General features: G+C 34.5%; 4 protein-coding genes and 1 long non-coding RNA gene across 7 annotated transcripts; 3 read left to right on the top strand and 2 right to left on the bottom strand.

Moving 5' to 3' along the window:
• Positions 1-25: 25 nt before the first annotated feature.
• LOC124847831 (uncharacterized) lies at positions 26-4,089 on the bottom strand. The gene is given in 8 exon segments (XM_047325407.2): positions 26-401; positions 734-835; positions 1,536-1,625; positions 1,704-1,748; positions 2,682-2,756; positions 3,074-3,154; positions 3,350-3,742; positions 3,744-4,089. Coding segments are annotated over 8 exon segments (1,134 nt in total). The 5' UTR covers positions 3,927-4,089; the 3' UTR covers positions 26-236.
• Positions 4,090-4,672: 583 nt separating this feature from the next.
• Positions 4,673-8,468, top strand: LOC148202247 (uncharacterized). The gene is made up of 4 exons (XR_015784773.1): positions 4,673-4,738; positions 5,366-5,688; positions 5,813-5,900; positions 8,163-8,468. It is a non-coding gene; the product is annotated as an uncharacterized LOC148202247 (long non-coding RNA).
• A 1,114-nt stretch (positions 8,469-9,582) lies between these two features.
• On the top strand, positions 9,583-14,603 carry LOC124847833 (serine/threonine-protein kinase AtPK2/AtPK19-like). Its single transcript, XM_088109836.1, has 7 exons — positions 9,583-9,740; positions 10,301-11,241; positions 11,432-11,514; positions 11,603-11,723; positions 11,829-12,002; positions 13,217-13,324; positions 14,030-14,603. The coding sequence occupies exons 2-7, from the start codon at positions 10,588-10,590 to the stop codon at positions 14,327-14,329; spliced, it is 1,440 nt and encodes a 479-aa protein (XP_087965962.1). The 5' UTR covers positions 9,583-9,740; positions 10,301-10,587; the 3' UTR covers positions 14,330-14,603.
• Positions 14,604-15,672: 1,069 nt separating this feature from the next.
• LOC124847828 (serine/threonine-protein kinase STN8, chloroplastic-like) lies at positions 15,673-20,220 on the top strand. Of its 3 annotated transcripts, none has more exons than XM_047325404.2 (5): positions 15,673-16,379; positions 16,893-17,075; positions 17,423-17,827; positions 18,276-18,651; positions 19,562-20,220. In XM_047325404.2, the coding sequence occupies exons 1-4, from the start codon at positions 15,804-15,806 to the stop codon at positions 18,615-18,617; spliced, it is 1,506 nt and encodes a 501-aa protein (XP_047181360.2). In that variant the 5' UTR covers positions 15,673-15,803; the 3' UTR covers positions 18,618-18,651; positions 19,562-20,220. The 3 variants fall into 3 exon arrangements, with proteins under 3 accessions (XP_047181360.2, XP_047181359.2, XP_047181361.2); XM_047325403.2 differs by having other exon boundaries at positions 15,675-16,379; positions 18,276-18,647; XM_047325405.2 differs by having other exon boundaries at positions 15,677-16,379; positions 16,902-17,075; positions 18,276-18,647.
• A 199-nt stretch (positions 20,221-20,419) lies between these two features.
• LOC124847829 (mannan endo-1,4-beta-mannosidase 6-like) lies at positions 20,420-23,155 on the bottom strand. Its single transcript, XM_088109835.1, has 6 exons — positions 22,912-23,155; positions 22,559-22,832; positions 22,070-22,264; positions 21,741-21,863; positions 21,334-21,545; positions 20,420-20,930 (listed from the first exon to the last, which is right to left on the bottom strand). Exons 1-6 carry the CDS (start codon positions 23,061-23,063, stop codon positions 20,498-20,500), a joined length of 1,389 nt encoding a protein of 462 aa, XP_087965961.1. The 5' UTR covers positions 23,064-23,155; the 3' UTR covers positions 20,420-20,497.
• Positions 23,156-25,869: the final 2,714 nt, after the last annotated feature.

The following is a 25,869-nucleotide window of genomic DNA, read 5'->3' as shown; positions in this document are numbered from 1 at the left end:
TATAAGCTTTAGAGAAAATCATATCTAATGGTAAAAAAAGAGATTGCTAAAATAAATATATATGTTTTTTAAATCCAATGAAACTAACTGTACAAATAAATGAAGGCCTACTTCTCAGCAAAGGTGAAAAGGAAATAAAATATTCCCTTTCGGTGTTTATAACAGGTTTATTTCAACTTCCATAATTTTTAATAAATAAATGTTTCACATGAAATCTAGCAGAAAATCCATAAGAGTCAGAGATAATCCATTGGAAGATCCCAATTATCTTCATCATCCCATTCTTTTTGATTGGGTTTCTTTCTTCCGACACTTTTTCTTCTCCTTGAAATCGGACCATATGTCTCAGATTGTTCGGAGTCATAATCTAAAGTTCTCACATTGTGATTGCCCAAAAAACCCTACCACAAACAAAATAGGTTAGTTTATGATCAGCAGGACACAATTAACGAGCTTTATTTTAATGAGAAAAAACAACAATGTTCAATCAGTTTCCTGCACTGAATTCCATATTGAACATTTACACTTATATAGAAGAAAAACAATTAATTATTTTATTCGTTGACACCAGTTCATAATAAGTGTGATTGTATATTTTTGTTTTTCCAGCAAGAAAACTTGACAGAATTTAGAATCAGAGTCGTTGAAGAAGAAACATTTTCAGCAGTCAAGAAACAGATGCGAAGAAAATCATTAAGCAAACCTAGCAGTTTTATTGATGAAGTAAAGGTACCTTAGAAAGCCTTTGAATACGTAAAGCTGCAGCTTCATGCACAACAACTGCATCAGATACTACTTCCAGAACGTCCTCAACCAGCAAAGAGTACGTACTCACCTAAAATGTAATAATATGTGTATCTGGATGAGCCTTTTTTTTGGGAGAACTTTTATAGAAATCCCTAGAAACAATCAAAATTTTAACATGCTCTAAATGTTAAAAATTTAGAGTAAATCCTTACAAGTACTAAAGATATTAGGGTGGCTCCAGGATTTTGATCCTTACAAGTAAAACCTTTCCATTTCAGTTGTTCAAAATCAGCCCAGAGGGTTAATTTCAACAAAAGAAGTTGAGAGAACAAAACATTGAATAACATTTTCTAGTAGATTATGATGTGTGACATGCGATGCTAAAACATAAAACAAGAACCCCCATTTACCAAATAGTACTAGATCGTTTCCTATCCAAATAAGGAGCATCATGAGATAATAAAGACAGGTGGAAACCAAGGAAATGGGGAAACTTATCTTAAGATACCTCTAAAATGTTCTAAAAGATATAATATTGATATATTTTTCCTAGATACTAACACCGTCTTTGAATTAAAGCTTACCAAGCTTTAAGCTTGTTACTATTAAACTCTATAATATGGCCTCCACCGGACATGCCTAGAATGATCATCATTCAACAAAATAGCTCCTGTGTTACCTCCCTCCCCCAGAGCATAAGTTTCGTATTTCCTATTAATTGACAAAATTTGCATGCAATCTAGCTCTGTACATGTACGATTAATCTTACTAAGAAGCCACCTACTTACCAAGCTTGATGGAATGATTGATAGTCCAAATGAATCTAGTTCAAGTTCTTCAACAGCACCTGAATTGATGCAGAAAGTGTACCCACGCACCTACACGTTAAGATTTCCAGAATTACATAACAAAGACAAAAGAATAAGTGAAAACGACATGGTCAAGTGATTTATAACCTTTCCAATGTTCCGTTGAGAGGGTGTTACAACTTTGTATCCAACCTGGCAAATACCAACAAATTAAGAAATCTAGGAACTTTTATCAGATCAAGCTACACATCTAACAATTCAAATGGCTATTTCATTTTGGAAAATATTAAGAAAATTCATTGCAATTACCCAGTGTCAAGCTGTGAGTCACCCTGTTGATGCAAACCCAGGAGTTATGAACTTACCTGATTCTTTCAGTGGCATTCATCCAATTTATCAACTATGTAATTTTATCTAGTTGTGCCATTGACTATCCATGCTGGCATTCTGTGTACCAAGGTTCTTGTTTTGCTAAGCAATAACGGTGGTCTTGTTACTCTAATTTGAAAGAATCGGATAAGTTCCCAGTTCTCAAAGAACCATAGAGAATTTATATCTCGCCAAGAAATTCTTTATTCCAATCCGTGTTGAGTAGTAGGTTGCCTTATTTACACATTATTTGCAATAATTTACACGGAAACTAAGAATTTTGAATAACACCCTAACAAGGTTTGCAAATTACTCCGGTAACTAATCCAACAGGTACTTGTATACTGTTAAAAGATGTAAGCTAAGCATGCTAGAACACATTTAAATAAAAGATTTTGATATCTGCCTTCATAAATACTCAAATAGAAAAATTGCTTATCTAGAAAGGAAGGTAGCCAAAAAATCTGATACACAATTTCATATCAGAGGTTATGTTCGCATAATTTGCAAACCATGGAAAAAAAAGTCACTCATACAAGCTTAGATTCGTTAATCGACATAATATCTCCCTCTAAGGCAAGGTTATGGTCATTGCATTAAATATTAATCTGCACTGTTCAGCAACACCAGAGTTTGAGTACCGTATAATACACAAAGACAACTTCTTATCCATATTGTGCCACACTATGAACCCAAATAAATCATGTAAAAGAAAATAATCCTCAAGTTTGAATAATTTAAAATAGTAAATCATACCAGTGTCTCCAATCCAATCATTTTAAATTCATTATCCATAACACTTTCATCTTGGACAAGGACGACATCTCCAACCTGAAAAAGGAACAGGCAGAATACCCAAGAAGTCACTTGCTGGCAAAGCCAAAGCCAAGCTGGCAATTTGCCATCAGAACATTCAATCCATCAGACATTTTTTATAAAACGATTTAGAATCCCCTTGAAATTGCTAAGTAATGTCTTTTATATTTTTGCAGGCCAAAAAAAAAAAACCTCCACAAAAGTGATGTAAAAGCAATACTTGGATTAAGACTGAGTAAAGTATTTTTGAAGCTGGCATGTACATATTCAACCGAGAGAGGGATCAAACCTAAATAAGAGAAAAATATCTCCTGAATCCAAACTTCGTATACCTGGCTGATATCTTCCAGAAGGAATTTTTCTGAATCCCCAGAAAGCAAGTTTGGTCTCACCTCCACAAACAGCACCATCCACTGAAAATGGAATCCACCAAAAGAATAAATGCATAAACAAGTTAATTTCTTTGTCCTACAAATAAGACACCACCACAACAAAACAAACAAACACTATTAACAGACTCCACTCAAAACTTGTATTCCGGAGACATCCTAGCAAAACTAACAAACTGCACAGAAAACTGAGACTGAGCAACTATTTTCAAGACTCACAGAGGTGGTGTCCACCCAAAGTTGCGAGACGAACCCCATGCTAAGGGCAGAGCGAATGCTGATCACCTGCTTGGCCAACAAATTCGACCTTCTAATTACCTGCTTGCCTCTTCTTACTCTTTTATCTCCAAATTTCTCATTCTCACCTTGATCATCATCTTTCTTCAAATCATTGCCATCCCCATCTGCATCCCCCTGAACCCAAATCAAATCACCCTCTCCCTTATCATCACCACCTTCCCCTCCATCAAACGGGACAGACCCACTTTCAGTGGGAGAATTTTCACCAACAGGGTTTCCCTCCAACCCAAAAGTCTTTTCCTTTACTTCTTCAAATTCAAGTTCGTTGTAAAAGCCATAGTCCCTTGATGGGCCTTCATTGGAGCGGGAGCCTGAGTGCCCAAAAGACACTATTGTTATTGCAACTGGTTTTGGAGGGTTTGGAAGAGAAGGAGACGCGGGAATTTGGGTTAAGTTGGGTTCTGGGTGAAGGAGTTTGGCGCGAATTGAGGAAGGGGAATCTCGGAGATTCTGCAGCTGAAAGGGTAAGAGGGTTTATGGCGAGAAACTCAGCCATAGTGAGTGAAGGGGTAGACAGAGACAAGGCACAAAAGCAGCATGGTACAGATTTTACAGCATTAGAATATGGTGTCGTGTGTTGAGTATGTGTTTATGTTGAAGCAGAAGCAGATGCAGCAGAAGGGATAAGTAGAAAGCTAATCAACAATGGTTGTTTAGAAATTAGGAAATTATTCTATTAGATAATAAGGGGTTTTCCGAATTTCTTTTTCTGCAATTTTCTATATAGATATGAAACACATGACTATTTACTAAAATATTATCATAATTATCAATCTTTTTATCTATCAACAATGTCTTAATCCATGTTTGAGTTAGGTATTTAATATGAATAAAGAAAACTTTATAGCAACAAGTAAAATTCACTTCCGTGATTATATACATATAGATATTTTTAAGAATTAGTTTTAAACAGTTAGTATAGATGCAAACATACTCTTAATGCAAACCATAATCAGATCATTCAATGCAAAATATATTTTCATGCATTAAATTTTTTTGTTTGTGAGCTAAAATACAGATAAAATAGTCATTTTTGACAATTTGTGAGCTACGCGAAACAATTGTGGGGTGCAGAAAGTAGACGCCCAATGAAATTAGTTTGTGCTGGGCCCAATAGCCCATGTTTGTGAATAATTGTCCTCGGTTGATCCATAGTTTGACACGAGGCTAATGCAAATTCCAGGTGTTAGGTTGTTGTATAAAGGAAGAGGATGACGCAGTGATTCTCTAACATTCTTTTCTCTCAAACTCTTCTCCATTAGAAAGAGTGTAGCAGAGGAGAGGAGAATTTGGTTTCATTTTAACAAGGTAATACTTTTTTATTCTTTAAATGTTTCTTCATTTATTCGTTAAACTATAACCATGCTATGATTTTTATATATATACTTAGTAACCATAACTTATTATAATATTGTATTCACTACATATGCATAACTAGTTTCCAATTAAGGGTGGTAAGATGGATTTTCTTTTATTTTGAAGAAAAAGTGGTTTAAATATTATTTTCCTAAATAGATCTATTGGAACATTATTTTTTTAATCAACCTATTTAATTTTTTTGTTCTTCAAAGGATTTCTTTTTTCTTAAAATAATCTTATTTTAAAGAAAGTTCATTGAGTAAAATTATTTCCTTAAATAGATATATAGGAACATTAATTCTTCATATTAACTTATTTCCTTTTTTCTTCTTGTTTTTCTAAAATGAAATGAAAACAAAGTTAAAAACTAAAATTGAAATTATGAAAAAGTAATTTATCAAAAATATTAAGTTTAAAATTTAGTTATTTTAAGAGAAGAATAAAAAAAAATAATTTACAAGTTATTTTAATAGAAGAAATAAAATAAAAATAACTATTAATTTTTTTAATATAATTTAAAATTAATTTCTTATTATTACTAATTTATTGTGTCAGAACCATTAAAATCCACTCAAGGTTTGTCTTAGTGGATTACATGTGTCAAGAAGGGGGTCCGACACTCAAATGCTGGAAGGCAGATGTGAGCAGCTGAGTGGCTGTTCGTTTTGACGTTGAAAGGAAAACTCTCAAGTTTCAGAATTTCACGTCACTCTCTGCATGCACCCTTCTTCCCCAGATTTCTGAAAAATTTCATTCTCTCCTCCTTCTCTCTAAAAAGCTTTATCTTCTCTCTAAGAAATTCTCACATTTTCTTCCTCCGATCACCATTCAGGCACCGTTTTTACTCCTCCGGTGTCAAGAGCTTCAGTTTGAGTCGATCGGTTTTGGGTTCTGAACTGGTAAGTTCTTCTCTTCACTTAATCATGCGTTTTCTTGGACATGTAAACCAAGTTCTGGTTTCATGTGTTGATCACTCTTCTAAAATGAGAGGTTTTGATAGTGTTTTGGTTTTACTTGGTTTAGTTTGGAAAATTATTGAGCGTTGAGGGTAGAAGGACTTGTAGTGGTGAAACTGTACTCTGTCTCTGTGAATGTTCGGTCACGCTCAGAGGTAAGAGAAGCTTATATAATTTAATTTTTATGTTTGTTTGGATTGTATGTATGTTCATTGAGTTGCTGACTTAATATGAAATATGATTGTTGTCTATGTTTTGACGGTATGAAAATTTACTATGATATGGATGTATTAAATTATGAAGATAGATGTTGAGAAATGAATGGAGATAAATAATTCTAAGTATGAAATTCCCTATGATAATGTATGTTCGTTACTGAATGGTCTTTGACCGTTCGGTTTTTCTCGGGGACTCGTTTAGAACTGGAATCTTTCATTTGGAAGGAATTCCTGTTGAGGACTGAGCGTCTTCGTCTAGTAAAATTGGTGTATAGTCGTTCAACCAAGGATATTCGTTCCTTGGCATCCTGATATAAATTTAAGTATATTTATATGTAGTAGTATGTCCATTCATTCTTGAACATTAGTTAATTGATATCGTATATTTATCACTTTATTCTATAAATTAAGTTGTGCTAGGTCTTCTACTAAGCGCTCATACGATTTAGTGCTAGGTCTTTCACCAAGCACTCGTACTATTTCATGCTAGGTCTTTCACCAAGCGATCGTACGATTTAGTGCTAGGTCTTTCACCAAGCGCTCGTACTATTTAATGCTAGGTCTTTCACCAAGCGCTCGTACGATTTAATGCTAGGTCTTTCACCAAGCACTCGTTCTATTTTCTGTAATCTATCTTGATAATAAGAGCGTTCGTCCAAACTCAATAGTGTTCACTCTCTACCGTACTCGGTCTTTGACTGACATTCGGTTTTTCTTGATGTTAAACTCATAAATAAGCTAAGTATTTATAACGTTCGGTTTCTTCATATGATTCTTTTAAATACTATTATTTGAATGACTTGTAGTGTCTATCTCCATTGGTTTCGGCCTAGAGTCTTAGTACTCGGTCTAGGCTTTACGGTGTTCAGTCTAAACGCTCATGAGTAGGGATGGCAAAAAAATCCGCGCCCGCGGATATCCGCAGATAAAATCCGTGACGGATAGTTGGTACCCGCGGATATTTACTACCCGCGAGTTGCGGGTTGCGGATTTTTTAATACCCGCTTATAAACGGGTCGGGTGCGGGTATTATACTATCCGTACCCGCGGATATCCGCTACCCGCAAAAAATAAAAATAAAAATTTAATTTATATTTTATTAAGTTAAATTTAATTAAAATTAACATTAATTTATATTTTATAAAGTTAAATATAATTAAAATTAAATTTTAATTTATATTTAATTTAATATATATTATATTTTATATATTTTTTGTAATTTTATTTAAATTTTATTATAATATTTTATAAAAATATATTTTTTTAAATATTTGTGGGGTATCCACGGGTATCCACGGATATCCGCGGGTTTTAAAATATCCGCGGATATTTTTTAAGCGGATATCCATGCGGGTAACGGGTCGGGTAGCGGGTGGATTTTTTTTTGTCGGGTCGGGTTGCGGGTAGGCACTATCCGTGCCCGACCCGATCCGTTGCCATCCCTACTCATGAGTCAGTTCATTAAATTGGCTCACCTTGTAAATAACGTTCGATTCTTATAGTCTTGAGAAATATTATTGTAATCAGTCTCTTTCCCAACCCGATATTCACTCTCTCAGTTTTGATCCGTTTTGGGAAATGGAAACCTCTCGATCTCACTCCAAGTGTTCAGGTCTTGTTCGGGGTGGAAGATGTACGTTCGGATATTTTGTATCCTAAGGGATCTTCGTTCAAATTGAGGTTTAATAATGAAAGATAATGAAGTATGTTATGGATGAAACATATGTGATTTTGAAAGAATATTCCGGGGAGGAATATCTCATGAATGAATATTGGAATTGGTAAAGTATGAATGTGGGCATGCTAAGCTGGTAGTTCATCCTGATATTCCATGATTACTCGTTCTCACTTAGAGAAGGGTAAGTCATGCGTGGGAATGGCAGGAGGTTCTAGTCCTTATGGTTAATTTGGACAGATAGGACTAACCTCGGATGGCAGCTGTTTAGGGTATCACAGTTACTACATCACCAGGGTGCACGAACGTTTTAGCTACACAGAGTTCATACAGTCCGGACAGTGAGAGTCTAGTATTAGGCTTTGCATGAAAGAGTAGTGAATTATCTTGTGTGATTGATTATGTGAAATATATGTTGATACATGAATTAAATTACATAAGCTTACCCTATGTTTCCTGTCTTGTCTGTTTTGTACGTTCGGTTGTCTTTCTGTTGCAATGATCATCCATGTGGATGTGAGCAGAAGTAGACGAGCTGCTGGAAGAAACGCTGGAAGAAGAAAATTTAGTTGAGGTAGAAGTTAAGACCGAACAGTAGAATCCGTTCGGTCAATATATTAGTTTATTTGTAAGATGATCGTTCGATTATCTTTTCCCTTTTCTTTTGTATGACCGTTCGGTATAGGTCTTTTGTAAACCGTTCAGTCGGGATTGCTTATTTTGTACAGTTTTAACTTTCTTGTCATTCTGTAAGGCCGTTTGGCCATAAGTGTACGTTATTTATCTTGTAAGACTGATCTAAAATATTATTAGATGTGATTATTCTATTATATAGTTTTGTATTATATTTTTGGGATGTTAGATGTTGAAAAAGAAAAATATTATAATAGAAAAATTCTTATGATCAATAATAAAAACAACAAATACAATTTTAAAAATCATATTTTATTTCTATTCTTTTTGTTACAAATTATTATAGCAATAACAAAAATTCTAAATATATTACAAAATGAATGTCTTTCAAAGATTCTATAAATAACATATATTTTAAAAAACAAATCTTCAAACAAATTAAGTAAAACATTATTATTTTTTAAATGGATGGAGCTCAAATTTTAACTGATTTTTTTAATGTTCTTATCAGAAATTACTTCGAAATTAGAGTTCCCAAAAATTGAACTGTGAAAAGCTTTTATCAAAACAAGAAAATAATTAAAAATATGAACCATTGAAAATTAAAAAAATTAAAATAATTTCTTAAAAATATTGAAATTAAGTTTTAATTGCTTTGATAGAAAAATAAAAATAGGAATAAATTTTAGTTTTGTAATATAATGTAAAATCAAATTTATTATTATTATAATAGTTTGTAGAAAAAAATGAATAAAAAATAAAATACAAATTTAAAAATTTTAAAAATTATTATAATTGTTATTATATTATTATGTATCATAAATATTTTTTATTATAACATTTTTTTAATAATTAATAATAAAAATTTAATTTTAAATTATATGAAAAAATCCTAAATAGTTTATTTTATGTTATTGAATACTTTAAATTAATTTTTTATAATTTTGATTTTAACATTTAATTTGTTTATTTTTCATTTGATTTTAGAAAAAGGTTTATTTGTTTTGTTAGGTTGGGTGGTAGGTGGCTAAAAACACATTGAGATGAACATACGCATACGCTATAATTAAGTAGAGTGAGAGTTTTGGTACTGTTTGCAAGTATTTTGAATTTAGAACAACATTTGGTAAACTAGGTTATTCTTTTTCTAACACAACTCATGTACTTTCACTTTCGATTCATTTATAATTTTCATTTTAATTCCCTAAAACAGAGAACCAAAAAAAAACACGTGGGCCTAACTCCAAATTCTGAGCCCAAAAATAGTTCACGGAACGGCATATTCGCATCCCCGCGAGGGACGATAAACTACCACTCACGTATCGCCACGTGTCGAAGAGCAAAAGAAAGAGAACCATAAATCGAACAAAGAAGCTATAAGTGGCGACGCGAGTCTCTCACCGCTCGGAATCAAATATTCCTGAAATCATCGCATTCCCTTCGCTGCCCCTTCCCAATTCCCTTCCCTGGTACTCTCTCTCTCTCTCTCTCTCTCTCTCTCTCTCTCTCTCTCTCTCTCACGTTCTTGGAATTATTGTTTTGAATTTTGATTTCATCGTTTCTGTTTCCTTCAATTTCAATTCCGTTTGTTAATTGTCTTCTCCGGTGGTATGTTTTGTTTGTCGATAACCCTAACCTAATTTCGCGCTCTGTAACCGGTTCGTGATTTAGTGGTTCGAGTTTTTCGGTTAGATCTCGCTGTCTACTGTTGCTTATGTCGATTTCAGTTATTCAAGTCTAAGTATGTTTGTTGGATGACAAAATAGACTTTTTTTTCTTCTTATTTTCCGTTTCTGATGTTGCAACGTTTTGGAATTGGATTTCGTCCTCTTTAGGCGTGTTGAATTTTGATTTGTTATTTATGACAGTGTTGTTTGTGGAGTGTGTTATGATTATGTATTTGGGTTAGGTTATGGTAACGAAATTTTGTGGAATATTTTGGAGTTAATTTTTCTATTGGTGTCATAAATTGTGATTTTAACTCGGGATTTCTCGTTTTTGTTCCGTTTTTGGGTGAATTGAAACGCAGATTGTCAATTGGATCTTCATGAGTTCAGCAACCACTGGAGCATACTTCGTTTCCTGTATTTCGGGAAACAAGAACAACGACCTCCTCTGCTGGGTTTTGCTCTTCTTGCTGCCAAAGTTTTTGGGAACTCCATTTGCCTACATCAACTTTCTCTTGATTCAGGCCATTGACAGGAGTCCATCTGCGGTGGGGGTTTTGGGAAACTTCGGGGTGGTTAATCTATAGTCATTTTTGGTTTGGTCATCAGCAGCAGCATATTTGGATCCCTGATTTCTGAGCGGTGAGAAATGGTTTCCTCTCAGTTTTCGGGTTTTACGAAGGGTGGTTACAAACCCTCACAGACTAATTTACTCTTTCCTGCAAACCTGCCTGATACTGTGAACACGGAGCATATTGAGCTAGATTTCTCTGATGTATTCGGCCCAGTTACTGTAGATTTGAACAACATTGATTCCACTAGTGGTGAACCTGTAGAAGACGTGAATGAGTTGGTTTATGATGACCCACCAGTCATTTACACCCGATCTCATTCTCTGGTTGGCCCTTCTGCTTGTGTTAGTCAATCACTTAAGCTTAGCAAACTCACCATACATGAGACTGAGGATTCACTGGAACTAGTGGATTATGCTGATGAAGAGACCTTTAAGGACATTAAAGAATCCTCCTTTGTCGAAGAGTCTTTGAAAGATGAAGACGGGAATATCTCAAAAACCCAAAGAGTTAGCATTGAAGATTTTGAGATTTTGAAGGTTGTGGGGCAGGGTGCATTTGCTAAAGTATATCAGGTGAGGAAGAAAGGTACTTCAGAAATTTATGCTATGAAGGTTATGCGGAAGGACAAGATTATGGAGAAGAACCATACTGAATACATGAAAGCTGAGAGGGATATCTGGACAAAGATAGAACACCCTTTTGTTGTTCAACTCAGATACTCTTTTCAGGTACTTAATTTCGAAATGGCATGACCCTTTCTTTTCTTCCTGTTTTTACTATCATTGTGTATTTTACGCAAAATCTAAATGAACATTTTATTTCTGTAAATTATGGATATATTTTGAAGTACTTTATATCCAGAATTGTTTTCTTTGTTAGTAAAATGCTAACTCATGTTACATCTATACGCTCTTTCAGACAAAATACAGACTGTATCTTGTGCTTGATTTTGTAAACGGGGGCCATCTCTTCTTCCAGCTTTATCACCAAGGCCTTTTTAGGTGAGTTTAGCTGAGATTTTTTGTTTCTTCTGTTTCTGTTTTTAATTTGCAGAATTAATTTGTGGTTCTATTTTTGTCTACTATTCAGAGAGGATCTAGCACGCATATATGCTGCGGAGATTGTTTCTGCAGTTTCTCATCTGCATTCAAATGGAATAATGCACAGGGATCTGAAGCCTGAAAATATTCTACTGGACGCTGATGGCCATGTACACTGTCCTCCCTCCCTACCTCCCTCATGTTTTTCATTGTGACTTTAAACCGTGCTTTCATACCTGTAATAACTGAACAGTTGTTCTTTTTTGATATACTAGGTTATGTTGACTGATTTTGGCTTAGCAAAACAATTTGAAGAGAGTACTAGATCAAATTCGATGTGTGGTACATTAGAGTACATGGCACCTGAAATTATTCTTGGCAAAGGCCATGATAAGGCTGCTGATTGGTGGAGCGTAGGTGTTCTACTGTTTGAGATGCTTACTGGAAAGGTTTGCATCTCTTTCCTTCTTAAGCTGTGAGGCTGCTTTTTCTTTTGGGTCTTTGTAGTTAGATTGTCTTTTTTTGGAAAGGTTTGCATACTAGTTGAGGAAAAATATATTTTAGTAAATTTAATTGGCTCTAAATTATGATCATGGGGTTTAAGAGGAGTGAAGTCTGTGTCAAACTTATACTTGCATCAAATACTACCTAATCATGGCACAATAATGCACTTTTACTGTGTTTGATGTTTTTTCCTTTTGTTTCCTGGCTGCCTTAGGGTGCAAGAAAACTTATCCAAAACAAGTACCTTCTTTGAAAGCTACATGTTTGTACCTGTTTTGGAAGATATCAAACTACTGTTGGTTGTCTGAAACCAAAACACTAGTCTTAATTATGTCATTTACATGTCAATGTTATATTTTCTTTTCGTTTAAAGATTTTTTTTTGTATAACAACTCTAGGCAGCATAAATGTGGTTTGTTCTAGTTTTCCTCCTCTGTCAGTTCTTGTTGAGTTATAATTGCACGATTTATTAAATGTTTAATTGGCCATAGGATGATAATGTAGCTTCATAATTGATTTTGAAATGCTTAAATATTTTGTATTCAGGAACAGCAGTTTGAATTCAATAACAATAAATATTCAATTTATTGAATTCAATTGAAGTGCTTTCCTGTTCTGTGCCAGTTCTTGTGGAGTTATGATTGTGTGATTTATTAATTGTTTAATCGCCCAGAGGATAAGGATAAGATAAGGATAGTATACTTTAATTGATTGTATAACGGTACATTTTTTTTGTTCAGTAAGACAATGTTCGTATCTTTGCATTTCATGTGTAGAAATGTTCAATTTATTGAACTTAATTGAAGTACTTTCAAGCTTAGAGCTGGGTCTACCGAAGCACCATGGTAGCTTGCTTGTTATTCGAGTTTCAAAGTGCACTCAATTTTGTTTCTTTTAAGCAAGTTAGTCAAGTTTATTTGTGTTTTAGCTTGCAGACAATTTTCCCCCTTTCCTCAAGCTAAAAGGAGAAAATAAAGGAAGGGGAGAACGTCAATTTTGGGAATTTCTAGGACAGTATGACCACAAATATTATTTGGTTCATTGCTTTTGTTATTGTAATACTATATGTCTGTTAGTTGTAATGGCCTGGGAACTGAATAGCTGTTAGGTCTTTTGGAGTTGCTAAATGTTTGTTGATGTTGTCTCACCTCCTCTGCAGCCCCCTTTCTGTGGTGGTAGCCGTGACAAAATTCAGCAGAAGATAGTTAAAGACAAGATCAAGCTACCAGCATTTTTGTCAAGTGAAGCACATTCACTGTTGAAAGCGGTAATCACTACTCCACATAAATTATTTCCTTTGATTATTTTGATATAGTTCATCATCAAAGTCATCATAATCTATATCTTATATATAATTGTTTGATGCAATGATGCTCTGCTTCACCTTTACATCTTAAATTACCGTTGTGAAGATAGGCTTGATATATTTTAAACTGGCTTTCTCTACTTAAGCATGAAGTGAGTGATGAACTGGACCACAAGAATTCTATTTTCTGGTATCTTTGCAGATACCGTAAAATGTTTGAGATAAAAATTGCGATACAATTACTAATTGGATTAACTTGAAGTCTTGAGAACATTGGTCTGGAAAAAGACTTAATTTCCAATGTAGTTGTTTAATCAACCAAACTAACGTATACCGAAGTAAATTAAATACGGAGGTGCAAATACTTATGAGATTGTGAATTGCCCTAAACTGAAGGTTATTAATAAAATCAGTGTTAGTTTTCTTTGGGGCATGATCACTAATGCATCTATTGTGACGCTTTTTTCCATAGACTTTAAAAGGATCGAGTTTGTATCACAAATATGAATTACTCTTTTCCTAAAATGCTGTAGAAAATTCACAACTTTTGTTCGTTGTAAGAGATTTCAATTCCTTGATTCGCATTCTATTGAGTTTTTCTACTATAGCTAATTTACTAGTAGACAGAAGTTGTAACATATATTAAGATGATTATCCCTATTTCAGCTGCTACAGAAGGAAGCAACGAAGCGCTTAGGTTGTGGAGCCCGGGGAGTTCAGGAAATTAAGGGACACAAGTGGTTTAAACAAATCAATTGGAGAAAGCTGGAAGAACGAGAAATCCAGCCAAGCTTTATCCCAGACGTAGCTGGTACGCACTGTGTTGCCAACTTTGAGAAACGCTGGACTGATATGCCTGTTGTGGACTCGCCAGCTGCCAGCCCAAATGGTGGAAACCCCTTTAAGGACTTCTCTTACGTGAGGCCTGCACCTTCTTTTCTTCAGAGGAATAGCCCTGCGTACTAACCAGACAACTTGTAACGGCTTTTACTTAAGATGCATATGTTTTTATAGTTCTCTTATTCTTCTCATTAGTTAGTTGCCTGTATCTGGATGCGTGAACAGTGAGTGATAGACTGTCACAATTGTCAACACTAAAAGAATTTTTTGTGCCCCTAGCTAGGACTTGTGTGTAAAATCTACAGGTTGTGAGTTCAGTCACTTATTTATGTGCCTTGCAGCTCCACAATTCTATTAAGATGTATGTCATGTCTGGAGGAAATAAACTGCTTTTTTTATACACTGATTTACTTAGCATTCATTATCTTCCATGAGAGTTTAAAGATGTTGAAAGTAATTTTTGCCAACATCCAATTTTACAATTTGGAAATGAAGATTTATCAATCAATAGCGATTGCTTCAAAATTTCTAATGTCGTCTTATGTATCTCGTCTATTCATCGTCATTGAAAACCTTCAGGATCTATTATTATAGTTTAGATAAATTAGTTTTTGAAACTATTTGTTTAACTTTCCAATCATACTAATTGGTTTTATTTTAATAATCTAGAATATTAATTGTTGGTCGTGTTTGACTTTATACTATTGGTATCCATTGTACCGATTGTCCAAAACTACAACTATGTTTTATACTTTCATTTGCATTAACAATCAGCAAAGTATGAATTAACCGGGGATATTTATTCAAATTAAAAACTTAAATAACTATGATAAGTTTTCAAACTAATCCTTTAACTCTAATATTTCGTCTTTCTCTTTAACCAACCAGTGGATGACTTCGTTTCTAATAATAATAGTAATTATTAACATAAATATTTTTTAATCCCTCAATTTAACATAATTGCTTTTTTGTTCTTTTTAAAAAATATCCTGCACAAATTAGTCTTTGAAAAGCAGTGTTACTTCATTTTTGCTTATTTGATTGATATTGTTGTTTGCGTGATAAATAAAAAGATACGTCACCAACTATTATTTATGATGAATGAATCTATCATAATAAAATTTGGACATGTTGGTCATTTTTTAATTTTTTTACTAAATCTATAATGTTGATGGAAAGAATTATAACTTTTTTTTCTCTAAATAATAAAATTGGTTGGATGAAAATCACGTTTTCCCTTAGATTGGGGTCGTGAAATTTATGTTTTCCAGAAAATGAAACTGATGTGATGAGTAATGATGCCAATTTTTTAGAAGAGTAATTTCTACTTTTTCTTAAGGATTAAAATGAATAAAAGAAATTCTTACAGGATTAATTTCTGCATTTATTTTTGAAGAAATTTAAAATGAATAGTGTAAGGCTAGAAACATATTAAATACTTTATTTTTTGTGTGAGGTTTTGTTGGATGAGGCTTGGGGTGATTTTGAACCTAGAAAATAAAGAGAAAAGGTGGATAAAGAAAGGAGGAACAGATGGCCCAAGAGCTACCATGCACGCTGACGTTATTCATTTCTAGCTTTTAGTTTTTGGCTTGGGGTCATGGCTTCTCTGCTTCCTACAACTACAACAACACTTCAACTTAATCGTACCATCTGCTTCTCTCCTCTCAAACTCAGCATCCCAATTGCCATTTCCTTTTCGACAAACCGTTTCAAGAGTACCTCTGCAAAGTGTAATGCAGTTTTTGGTGATATTCCCAAAGACTTGTTGGAGACCACTTTTCACTTGGACCAGTTTTCTGTCTTCCAATCAGTGTTAGTAAAGTTTCAGCATGTAACTGAAGATTTATCAGACGTGCAGAGGTGGGGGTTTGTGATACTTGCCGGGCTGACATGGGCCTATTTAACTGCGAGGCCGGGTGTCCTTGTTGGCGCCATTGATGCATTCCTTTTGGCCCCTATTCAACTGGTTTTGGACAGTTTATCTGGAAGAAGAAATCTTAAGAGGACTGATTTTCTTATTGGAGATAAACTAGGAGAAGGTTCTTTTGGTGTTGTTTATTCAGGTGTTTTCGTCCCAAAGAATGTAGATGCACAAGAGTTGATGCAAAAAAATGGAAGAGGCAAGGTGAAAAAGTTGGATGCCAAATCTAAGGATAAAGTCATTCTTAAAAAGGTAGCCTCATGATATTCGCTTATTTTCCAATGCTTCCTTAGCTTATGGGGTCGTTTTTGGAACTAAATGGATATGATTTACTGACATTGCTTCTCACTTACTGTTTTTGAATTAGTTCCGGTCGTATGTTCCTCTTTGTTTCTTTAATATAATAGAGATTTTTTTTTTTCTGTTCACTTTCAAGTTTGAAGGGTTTGAGGGGAAAAAGTGGGAAATGTGCTGTAGAGGTTTTGCTCTCTTCAGAAAAGGACGCTAACACCCATGTTTCTTTTTGTTTTGGAGGATTATGATCCTTTTGCTCTTTCTCTTTTTCTCTCAGAAATTTCTCCTTTTTTAATAAAGGGAAAATAGATAGATAGACTAGATTTCGAATATTTAATCTTTATGTTGTTGATGGTAAATTCCAAACTTGTGTGCTGACTTGGTTTATCATCTCATATTATGATGTAAATCTTTTTCTTTTTCTGTTTATATCATGAAGCCTGTTAAATGTACTCAGGAGCTGACTGACAGAATGTGCAGGTAAAGGTTGGAATTGAAGGGGCAGAGGAATTTGGTGATTTTGAGGAGTGGTTCAATTACAGACTCTCCAGAGCAGCTCCTGAAACGTGTGCTAAGTTTCTTGGAAGTTTTGTAGCTGACAAAACGAATTCACAGTTCACAAAAGGTGGAAAATGGCTAGTTTGGAAGTTTGAGGTACTCTACCAAATATTCTTTTAGGATAAAGAACCATCCATAGGTTGCCTACGCATGCAGCCATGCATCACCTAACTCACGAATTTTGTCACAAATTTGCCATGGTATTGAATGACGTTGTGTGCATACCCACACAGTGGTATAAGACTTTGCTGTGGTTTGTTATGGCGAATTTAATTCAAAATGTTGTCATGAATATGGTGCAAAAGTAACTAGCTCTGGCTCTTGTTTATCCCTTCATTTATTTGAACGGATTGCATAACTTAATGCATGCAGATATGCTCCAAACATATTTTATGATATACCAACTATTCCATAAACTAATTGCAGGGTTGTCCACATCACAGGGAGGGCGCTCTCTTGCTGATTACATGACTGATCAAAACTTCCCATCAAACTTAGAGTCTACCATGTTTGGACGTGTCTTGCAGGGTGTAGACTCTTCTAAACGAAATGCATTAATCGTCAAGCAAATAATGCGCCAGATCATTTCTTCTCTTAAAAAAATTCACGACACTGGAATTGTTCATAGGGATGTTAAGCCTGCCAACTTGGTAGTTACCAAACGAGGGCAGATTAAACTCATCGATTTTGGTGCTGCAACAGACCTTAGAATTGGAAAGAATTATGTTCCCAATCGTAACCCCTTGGACCGTGACTACTGCCCGCCTGAACTGTATGTTCTACCCGAAGAAACTCCGAGTCTTCCACCAGAGCCAATTGCAGCTTTCCTTTCACCAATCATGTGGCAGGTTTTATTTATATACTTTATTGATGTAGCAAAATTAAGTTTCTTCCCTAATGGTGACATCAAGTCAGTTTTAGGAAAATTATATAATACGGGCTTTAACAATTGTTGCACTTAGTGAAAGCAGTATATAGGACAATATCTTCACTGAATCCTGTATAATTAATTAAGGCACTTCTGTTAAATGAATGTTTCAATAACACATTGACTTAAGTAAGTACTGTTGTGGCTAGCATTACTGTATTAGAAATATCTTCACGGGGATTTCTAAATTGCTCCAAGCCTGAGTTATTCATTTTCCTATAGATTTTGCATCAATTAGTATTTACAGATTGTGGCATGGTTGGCACTGTTCGGTAATTAATCTGTATGGAATCATTTCATTCACGTACACATACCTTTTTAATGTGCATGAATCATCCCATGATTTATCCTCTTGTTTGTTTTTACAGTTAAAGAGTCCTGATCTGTTTGATATGTATTCTGCTGGGATTGTATTCCTGCAAGTAGCAATTCCAACCTTAAGATCTTCAGTTGCTTTGAAGAATTTCAATTTGGAGATAAGAACTTGTGGATATGATTTGAACAAATGGAGAGCGTCTACTCGCATGAGGTCTGACTTCCAAATTCTTGATAGTGACTCTGGAAGAGGTTGGGACTTGGCAACAAAGCTTATCTCCAAGAGATGTTCACAATTAAGAGGACGTTTCTCTGCTGCTGCTGCTTTGAGGCATCCTTATTTCCTTCTGGGTGGGGATCAGGCCGCCGCAGTCCTTTCAAAACTAAGCTTTTAAAGCACAAAGTGCGCTGCTTAGAAATGCTATGTAGGTATACTTGCACCATTCTATGATTGTTTCATTTTTTCACCTGGTTAATATTTCTGACTCTTAAATAAGCTTCAGCAAATCCTTGTTGGCTCCTGAAAATGTGTCTACAGTAGTACACTAAATAATTAGATTTGCACATGGAAACCATAATTTCTTTTGACTAAATCAAACAAGATGCATTTAGATCATTATGCAAGCAGCTAGAACTTTATATGGTTGTCTTTTGCACCTTAAGGTTGTGAGAACAATTAGTTGTTAGTTGTAAAGTTAGTTAGAGGGGAGTTCTGCAGTAAGTAGATAGGAGTAGGATGCAAGGAAGGGATAATGAGATCAGTATCACATATAGAGCAAGCAATTCCTCTTTGTGAAAGGATAAATCCTTAAAATGGAGAGAACTATCTCCTTTGTTGTTCGTTCTTTTGAAATCAGTAATTTCTTTTCTCTATTTTCTAATTTGACTTAACAAAAAGTGTGCAGTACAATGTGTTCGTTAACAAAAGTAGTGTCAAATCTAAGATTATGTGTTTCTATTGGCCTTTTGTTGAAGCCCAACAAGTTTATGAGCCGAAAGAGGGTATGTGCACAAAAGAAAAAAAGGAAAATTTTCAAGCTGAGGTAGCATGAGTAAGTGGAGAGGTTGTTACAAACTGGAGGTGGCATAAGTAGTGGGAGGTGGTTAGATGTGGGAGAATATTTTTGTTAGTGTCTCATGAGGCAGAGGGGAAAGGGGGTTATGATCTGATTTTCTGTTAGAGGAGCTATGCTATGGGAAATTAGAGGTTTCCTCCTTTTGTAGTTTCCTTTAAATTGCAAATAACATACAATTCTGTAGTGCCTTCATATTTTCTGCTTTTCTTTTTACCACTATAATATTGGTCTGTAATACCTCTGATTAAACTGATAATATGCAGGTATAGTATACCTATTTGTTTTTGCTCTTTTGATGAGTACAACCCACATCACTGTTAATTGAAGAAGTTCTCTGGGGCAATGTTATTAAAACACGTCTGTTTTCTTCCGGAGGAGCTCCTATGATATGGATAAAATGGCATCCCATCTAAAGGCCGACTAATTTATAAATTTAGAAGCAGAAATTCGCAGATTTTCTTCCATATTTTCTATGTTTAAGCCCGAGAACCTCAAGAAGATCTGAAAGAAAAAAGCTAAGATAGCTGCCTAGCATGTTGGCGGTCTAAATCCATACATGCCTTCCTAGTTATCTATATCTCCTCCCAAAATCAATGGCTTATTTAAATTCAGGAAGGAGTACTCAATGGCTTACAAAGGCTTAACAAGCCTTTTCTCTCATGATGTTTTCTTCAAGGGGTAAATATTCAGAGTTTGGCAGGACATCACCAGTAATGTCAATGGCTACAAAAAATATAGAACTGAAGGAAGAGACAATCTATTGCTTTTTTTCTGATAAGTAAGGATGTTTTACTTATCCATGATATTTAAGATTGGATGGTTTATTTATTCAATTTCATTTGACACTTCCAATCAACCATTGCTCTTGTACGAAACTGTTGTTCATTGTATTCCAATCTACAATTTGCTTTGTTTTCCACAAGGCAATCGGTGTACTTAGCACCTATGTTATAATGCTAACTTATTTATTTTATAAATTGCTATATAATGGTGCACATGTATATATTCTTATTGTAAAACAACGAAGAATGCTGCAGCACTCTTCTAGTTTAATATGGTGGTGACCTTGCGTGACCATAATGCCACAACGTACAAATTAAAGCATTGTTCATAACAAAAGGTATGGTGAATCACATATTTATCCATGCATGGTTTTATAGGACCACAGCATCACAATTGGAAACTTTCCACACATGGTGTTACAGTTCATCGTGATAGAGTATGTTGTTCAACAACTTTTTCTTCTTACATCCCCAATTGCATTTAGTATTGCACAAGGAATTGAACATCGCAAGCCTAGTGGATTGAAGCTGTATAATGTTTGAGGTGGAGGGAGATTTTGAGAGAACAATTGCATAGCCATCATCCATGTTATCAGTTCCATCAGGAAAAAATTGCCACAAAAGGCTTCCGGCCCCACTCCCTCCTTTCTTTGTGGAGTTTAGGATGGTATTGTACACACTACTTATGAGTGTATCCCTGTATGATGAATTGTAGCCAGGGTCTTTGGAAGATACACCAAACTCAGCAAAAATAACTGGCATTCCAAGATGCTTTTCAGCATCCTCTATGTGGGCTTCCATCCATGATTTTACAAATGAGAGATGAGAATCAGCAATTTGTTGTGAAATCCTTCAACCAGATAGCTGATTAAGTCAGAACTGTAGTATATGTATGTCAAATAAATCACTTACAAAAATTAATGTTTCTGATACACTAGACAAATGTGCATGCATATGAATATGTAATACTGATATAAACAGTTCGTATAAGAATTTAATTTAAATGCATTGACAGTATAACTGTCATCCAATCACACGATGTCATGTATGGTAAGTTTCTCCACTTTTATTATAATTACCTTAGAAGCCTATTGGTTGACATACTTAACATATTTTCTATTGGTTGACAATATGAAAATCTTTATACTGACAAAACGTGAAAAAGAAACTCCTTACATGAACGTTTGACATAAGTAAGTTTTATGAACTTCATATTTTATTAATAAAACAGTAGCAATTCTGAAGAGACTTACCAAGAGTCAGCATATACATGAACAGAAGCGAAGTCCACACCAAGAGCCAGGTGGTTCCTTATAAAATCAGTTCCAACCTGTGTAGCATATGTATTGGGATTGAACTGAGTTCTCTGAGGTGTTGATGGGCCATAAAATCCTTCTAGTCCAACCTCTACCAGGTGTTTTGGATCAATTTTCTTCACTTGGAATGCCATTTCTTGAATCCAATCCTAGAATACACATTCAAGTGAGTAGTTGGGTTCAGTGAACTATGTGATATCATGGAAAGAACTTGCTATTAATTAGAATGCAATTGTGTAGTGCGATGTGATTATATGACATCACAAGGTGTGTCTATATTTTCTTTTCAATCAATACCTCTAGACCCTTCCTTGTGATATGGAGGCCAAAAGAAAGGGATAAACCTGTAACTTGTCACCTGTGGGATCTGAGGTGCAACGAGGCTCATTCATCAATTCCCAAGCAAAAATTGTTGGATCCTCCTTGTAAGTGATATTTGTGAATGTGTTAACTCTATTGAGCACAGTCTACACAGTGAAAATAGTACTGGAACCAGCTTAGCATAATCGTAAAGAAAAACAATTACAAAATAAAACTAAAACAGTCCATATCAAGATATGATTACAGGGTAGGTTTTAGTTTTGCAATGTATAACAAACAGGCTTCAATTCAAGTGTCCAGATGAAACTAACAATGGTGGTTTTGATCTGTTTTTTTATTTACAGGAACTTGCCTTGACATGGGCCTTGTAGTAGCTTCTAAGAGTTGGATGTGAGAAGAAGTCATCATCAGAGGTCAAGTTAAGGCCAGCAGCATTTCCCCATTTCACATATTGTGCTTTGCCTCCATATGCCTCCCAGTTGTTAGACAATGATAATATAAGCCTGATTTTGTATTTCTTTGCTTCACTCACCACAAAGTCCAGGGCCTGAGAAACCAATAGTAAAATGGAATTACACAAGGTATGCTAATTACCTGCACTGATGACTAGAAACTCAGAAGTTTGATTGTAGCATATTCTTATTTCAATTACCATGGCAAAGCTTACACAAGCAAACAATTATATCACATTTAACATGGTTCAATTGAAGTAACAAATAGCTGATAATACTGGACAAGTTAACATTATAATACTGTGTAAAGTATTATGTTATGCAGTAAACTGAATACCAATTTAGTGTAGAATATTAAACAGAATAACAAAGCAGTACTGAAAAAGCACCTTGAAGACTTCTTCATCATAAACTGATGGAGATTTCTGTAGTGCCCTCCATTGGCCATCATTGAAGGCCCACGTCCTACAAACTGTCATACCCACTGAGGATGCCTGCTTGAACACCTCAGTTACCTTTCCTCTCGTGGACTCATCTGCAGCAAATACCATAAGCCAATATGTGTTGAATCCATTCACATAGAAAGGTTTGTCATTCACCACAAATTGGTTTCCCTTCTTTTGCACCATCTGCCAATCATCATCTTCCACGCCCCTCATTTCACTAAAAAACATACAAGACGTGAGTGCCAAGTAAACATAAGATACAACTACTACAGATGCAAGGAATTTCAAACACAAACCCATAATTTGAGACAGAATTTTCCATGTCATTTTGGCCTTCCTTGAGTGCTTCCTCATCCTTCATACTCCCACCAAATCCATTGCAACTTAAGTTTTTAGTAAGCATCAAGAAAAGTACCAAAGAAATAATGCGAACACCAAATATCTCCATTGAGCCTGGTTACACAGCCACGGTGTGTTTATGCTGTATTGGATCATATTATATATGTGAACATCTTAAGCTTTCTTCCATATAAATTCATCGGATACAGAAGAGTAGGGTGCAAGTGGAGATCAATCTGATGATGTTTCTACTCTACCTTTAAAGCAAAGAAAATTCTCTATTCCATTGTTTAGCATTAGATAGACAAGGTGATTAAAGGGTAGGAGTAAGTTGCATAAACTTCAAGTCTTCACCCTCTACTCTTTAAGGTAAGTTCAGGTGGGCTCCACACTATCACTAATTAGATTTCCATAAACAGAGAGAGGCTCTGTTGTATTTGAACTGGGTCTTATAGCATTACAGGAATAACGTTAAGATTATTAAATGTTAAGTCATTGATCAAAATATACACACAGGATAATCTAGTACAAGGTCTTATAATCAATTCTTGTTGTGCTGTCTCCATCACAGACATTTGAGGAAAAACATTTTGATCTGCACCCCTGAAATTTTTTGTATTTTAAATTGTAAAATATGAAAATATAATTTATATTTATAATTTTATATTTTGAAATTCTAAATAAAAAATGTTTTAGATTGCATATTTTAGAATATAAAATTTACATTTGAATTGTATAATCTGAAATTAAAAAATTTATGAAGGTACGATAAAAATATACAGAGGTTGAAAAAAATGTTACCCTTCCAATCATATTTCTAAGTGATGAGTATAGTAAATTATTGGGCCTTTCAATTGTTTCATAAAAGTAAAAATAGATTTCAAATAAGAATGAAGTGGGCTTAATAAAAGCAAGGGTGCCAATAACAAAATGATATTTCTGTTTTTCTCAACCTATAAGTTCTTCTTTATCCTCTTTTCTTTAACCCTTTTCCACCTTTTTGCTAAACCTATAAACTAAACTAATTCTTTAAGGGGTAACCTTGTGGAAGCTTTCTTCTTTTCTAAAAAAAAAAAAATCATATTTTGCTCTTTTGAAAACCATGCATGTCTTAGAGATTGTGATGTTAAAAAGAATTGTGGGTTTGGGTTGAATCTCAACCAAGTATAACCTTGAGTAAGTTTTCTTCTTTCTTTCTTAAAAATTATCATATTTTACTCTCTTGAAAACCATGCATGTCTTAGAGATTGTAATGTTGAAAGAAATTTTAGTTGAAATTTTAACCTTTGAGGCCACAAAGATGTTCTTTAATTATGTTTTTTCTTTAATCTCTAAATTCTTTAGTGTACAGGGAAAACCAAGGTAAGATAATATAGTCTTATTCTATATCTAAATTTTGAAAACCAAGGTAAGATAATAATTTGGAAAACTTATTTTCATTAGAGGATTATGATATTTTTGACGCATTCTCGCCTCTTTTTTGTTAAGATATGCTAAATATTCTATTAAAGGATATTAGGCAATCAAATATTATGTTAGTTATAATTTAGATATTATTATAATTTGTGCAGATTTGTGCACCTGTCATTCCTTTAATAGATGAAGGATTATAGGATCCTTAAATGTATATATATGGTACTCTACTCTTTGAAATAAAATATCAGAATTATTCTTTAAACCTTTTATTATGGTATCAAGAGCCAACACTGATATCCTCTAAGATATAGGAATCAGTGCCTTTTTTCATTGAATATTTCTGATGGCTTCTTCCGATGACAATCAATCGAAGAAACATGATTCTGGAACTTCCGCTGCTTTCAAGAGTTATATTTCTACTGCTGTCGGATTTGTGACCAAGTCAGGTGTATCTAACTCTGTCCTTAATCTTTCTGTTGTTACTAAGGATAGTAATTGGATAATTGATTCGGGTGCTACTGATCATATGACTTGTGATCCTCATATATTTACTAATTTTTCCTCTAATTGTTCTAAAACTGTTATTATTAATGCCAATGGGGTCTCATCTCCTATTGAAGGTATAGGTACTATATCCCTCTCACCCTCTTTATCGATTCCTGATGTTTTATTTGTTCCTACATTAAACTGTAATCTTATCTCCGTCAGCAAGTTAACCAAATCACATTCTTGTGTTGCCTTATTTTACCCAACCCATTGTCGTTTTCAGAACATCCATTCCAAGGAGAAGATTGCTAGTGGTAGAGAGAGTGAAGGACTGTATTATCTTGAAAATGTCTCACAATCAAACCATAATAAAGGATTGACTTGTCTTGCGAACGATCACATACAAGATAAAAACAAAAAAGAAATTTGGTTGTGGCATAGACGGTTGGGACATCCCTCTTTTGGTTATTTAAAAAAACTATTTCCATCACTATTTCATAAATGCAATATTTCTGATTTTTTTTGTGAAACTTGTGTTTTGGCAGAAAATCATCGTGTTGTGTTTCCTTTAAGCAATAACAAAACTAATTTTCCTTTTTCATTAATTCACACAGATGTTTGGGGCCCTGCCCCGCAATCTACACATAATGGAAAAAAATGGTTTATCAGTTTTGTTGATGATTGTACTCGGGTAACTTGGGTATATTTGCTTAAATATAAAAGTGATGTGTGTGATGTGGTTCGTTCCTTCTATCATTTGATTGTTACACAATTTAACACATCTATTAAGGTCATTCGATCAGACAATGGAGGAGAATATTTTAAGACTGAATTAATAGAGTTCATGAACTCTAAAGGCATCTTGCATCAAACTACATGTCCTTATTCACCACAACAAAATGGAGTGGCTGAGAGGAAAAATAGACATATATTAGAGGTGACAAGATCACTTTTGATAGATGGTAATGTCCCATCTCATTTATGGGGTGAAGCTGTGAGCTCTGCCGTTTATT

The sequence above is a fragment of the Vigna umbellata genome, chromosome 3 (assembly GCF_029865625.1).
Source record: "Vigna umbellata cultivar VRB3 chromosome 3, Vumbellata_1.0, whole genome shotgun sequence".
Lineage (NCBI taxonomy): Eukaryota > Viridiplantae > Streptophyta > Magnoliopsida > Fabales > Fabaceae > Vigna > Vigna umbellata.
Note: the sequence above shows the minus strand (reverse complement) of the source record. Positions and strands in the feature narration are given on the sequence as shown.

Bases quoted from the DNA above. Each gene is read 5' to 3' on its own strand.
- LOC124847833 (XM_088109836.1), top strand. From the start codon at position 10,588: ATGGTTTCCTCTCAGTTTTCGGGTTTTACGAAGGGTGGTTACAAACCC. The intron at 11,242-11,431 runs GTACTTAATTTC...ACGCTCTTTCAG, and splicing joins AACTCAGATACTCTTTTCAG to ACAAAATACAGACTGTATCT. The intron at 11,515-11,602 runs GTGAGTTTAGCT...TCTACTATTCAG, and splicing joins TATCACCAAGGCCTTTTTAG to AGAGGATCTAGCACGCATAT.
- LOC124847828 (XM_047325404.2), top strand. From the start codon at position 15,804: ATGGCTTCTCTGCTTCCTACAACTACAACAACACTTCAACTTAATCGT. The intron at 16,380-16,892 runs GTAGCCTCATGA...GCTGACTGACAG, and splicing joins ATAAAGTCATTCTTAAAAAG to AATGTGCAGGTAAAGGTTGG. The intron at 17,076-17,422 runs GTACTCTACCAA...TCCACATCACAG, and splicing joins GGCTAGTTTGGAAGTTTGAG to GGAGGGCGCTCTCTTGCTGA.
- LOC124847829 (XM_088109835.1), bottom strand. From the start codon at position 23,063: ATGGAGATATTTGGTGTTCGCATTATTTCTTTGGTACTTTTCTTGATG. The intron at 22,265-22,558 runs GTGCTTTTTCAG...TTGGTTTCTCAG, and splicing joins ATGATGAAGAAGTCTTCAAG to GCCCTGGACTTTGTGGTGAG. The intron at 20,931-21,333 runs GTAAGTCTCTTC...ATCTGGTTGAAG, and splicing joins CATGTATATGCTGACTCTTG to GATTTCACAACAAATTGCTG.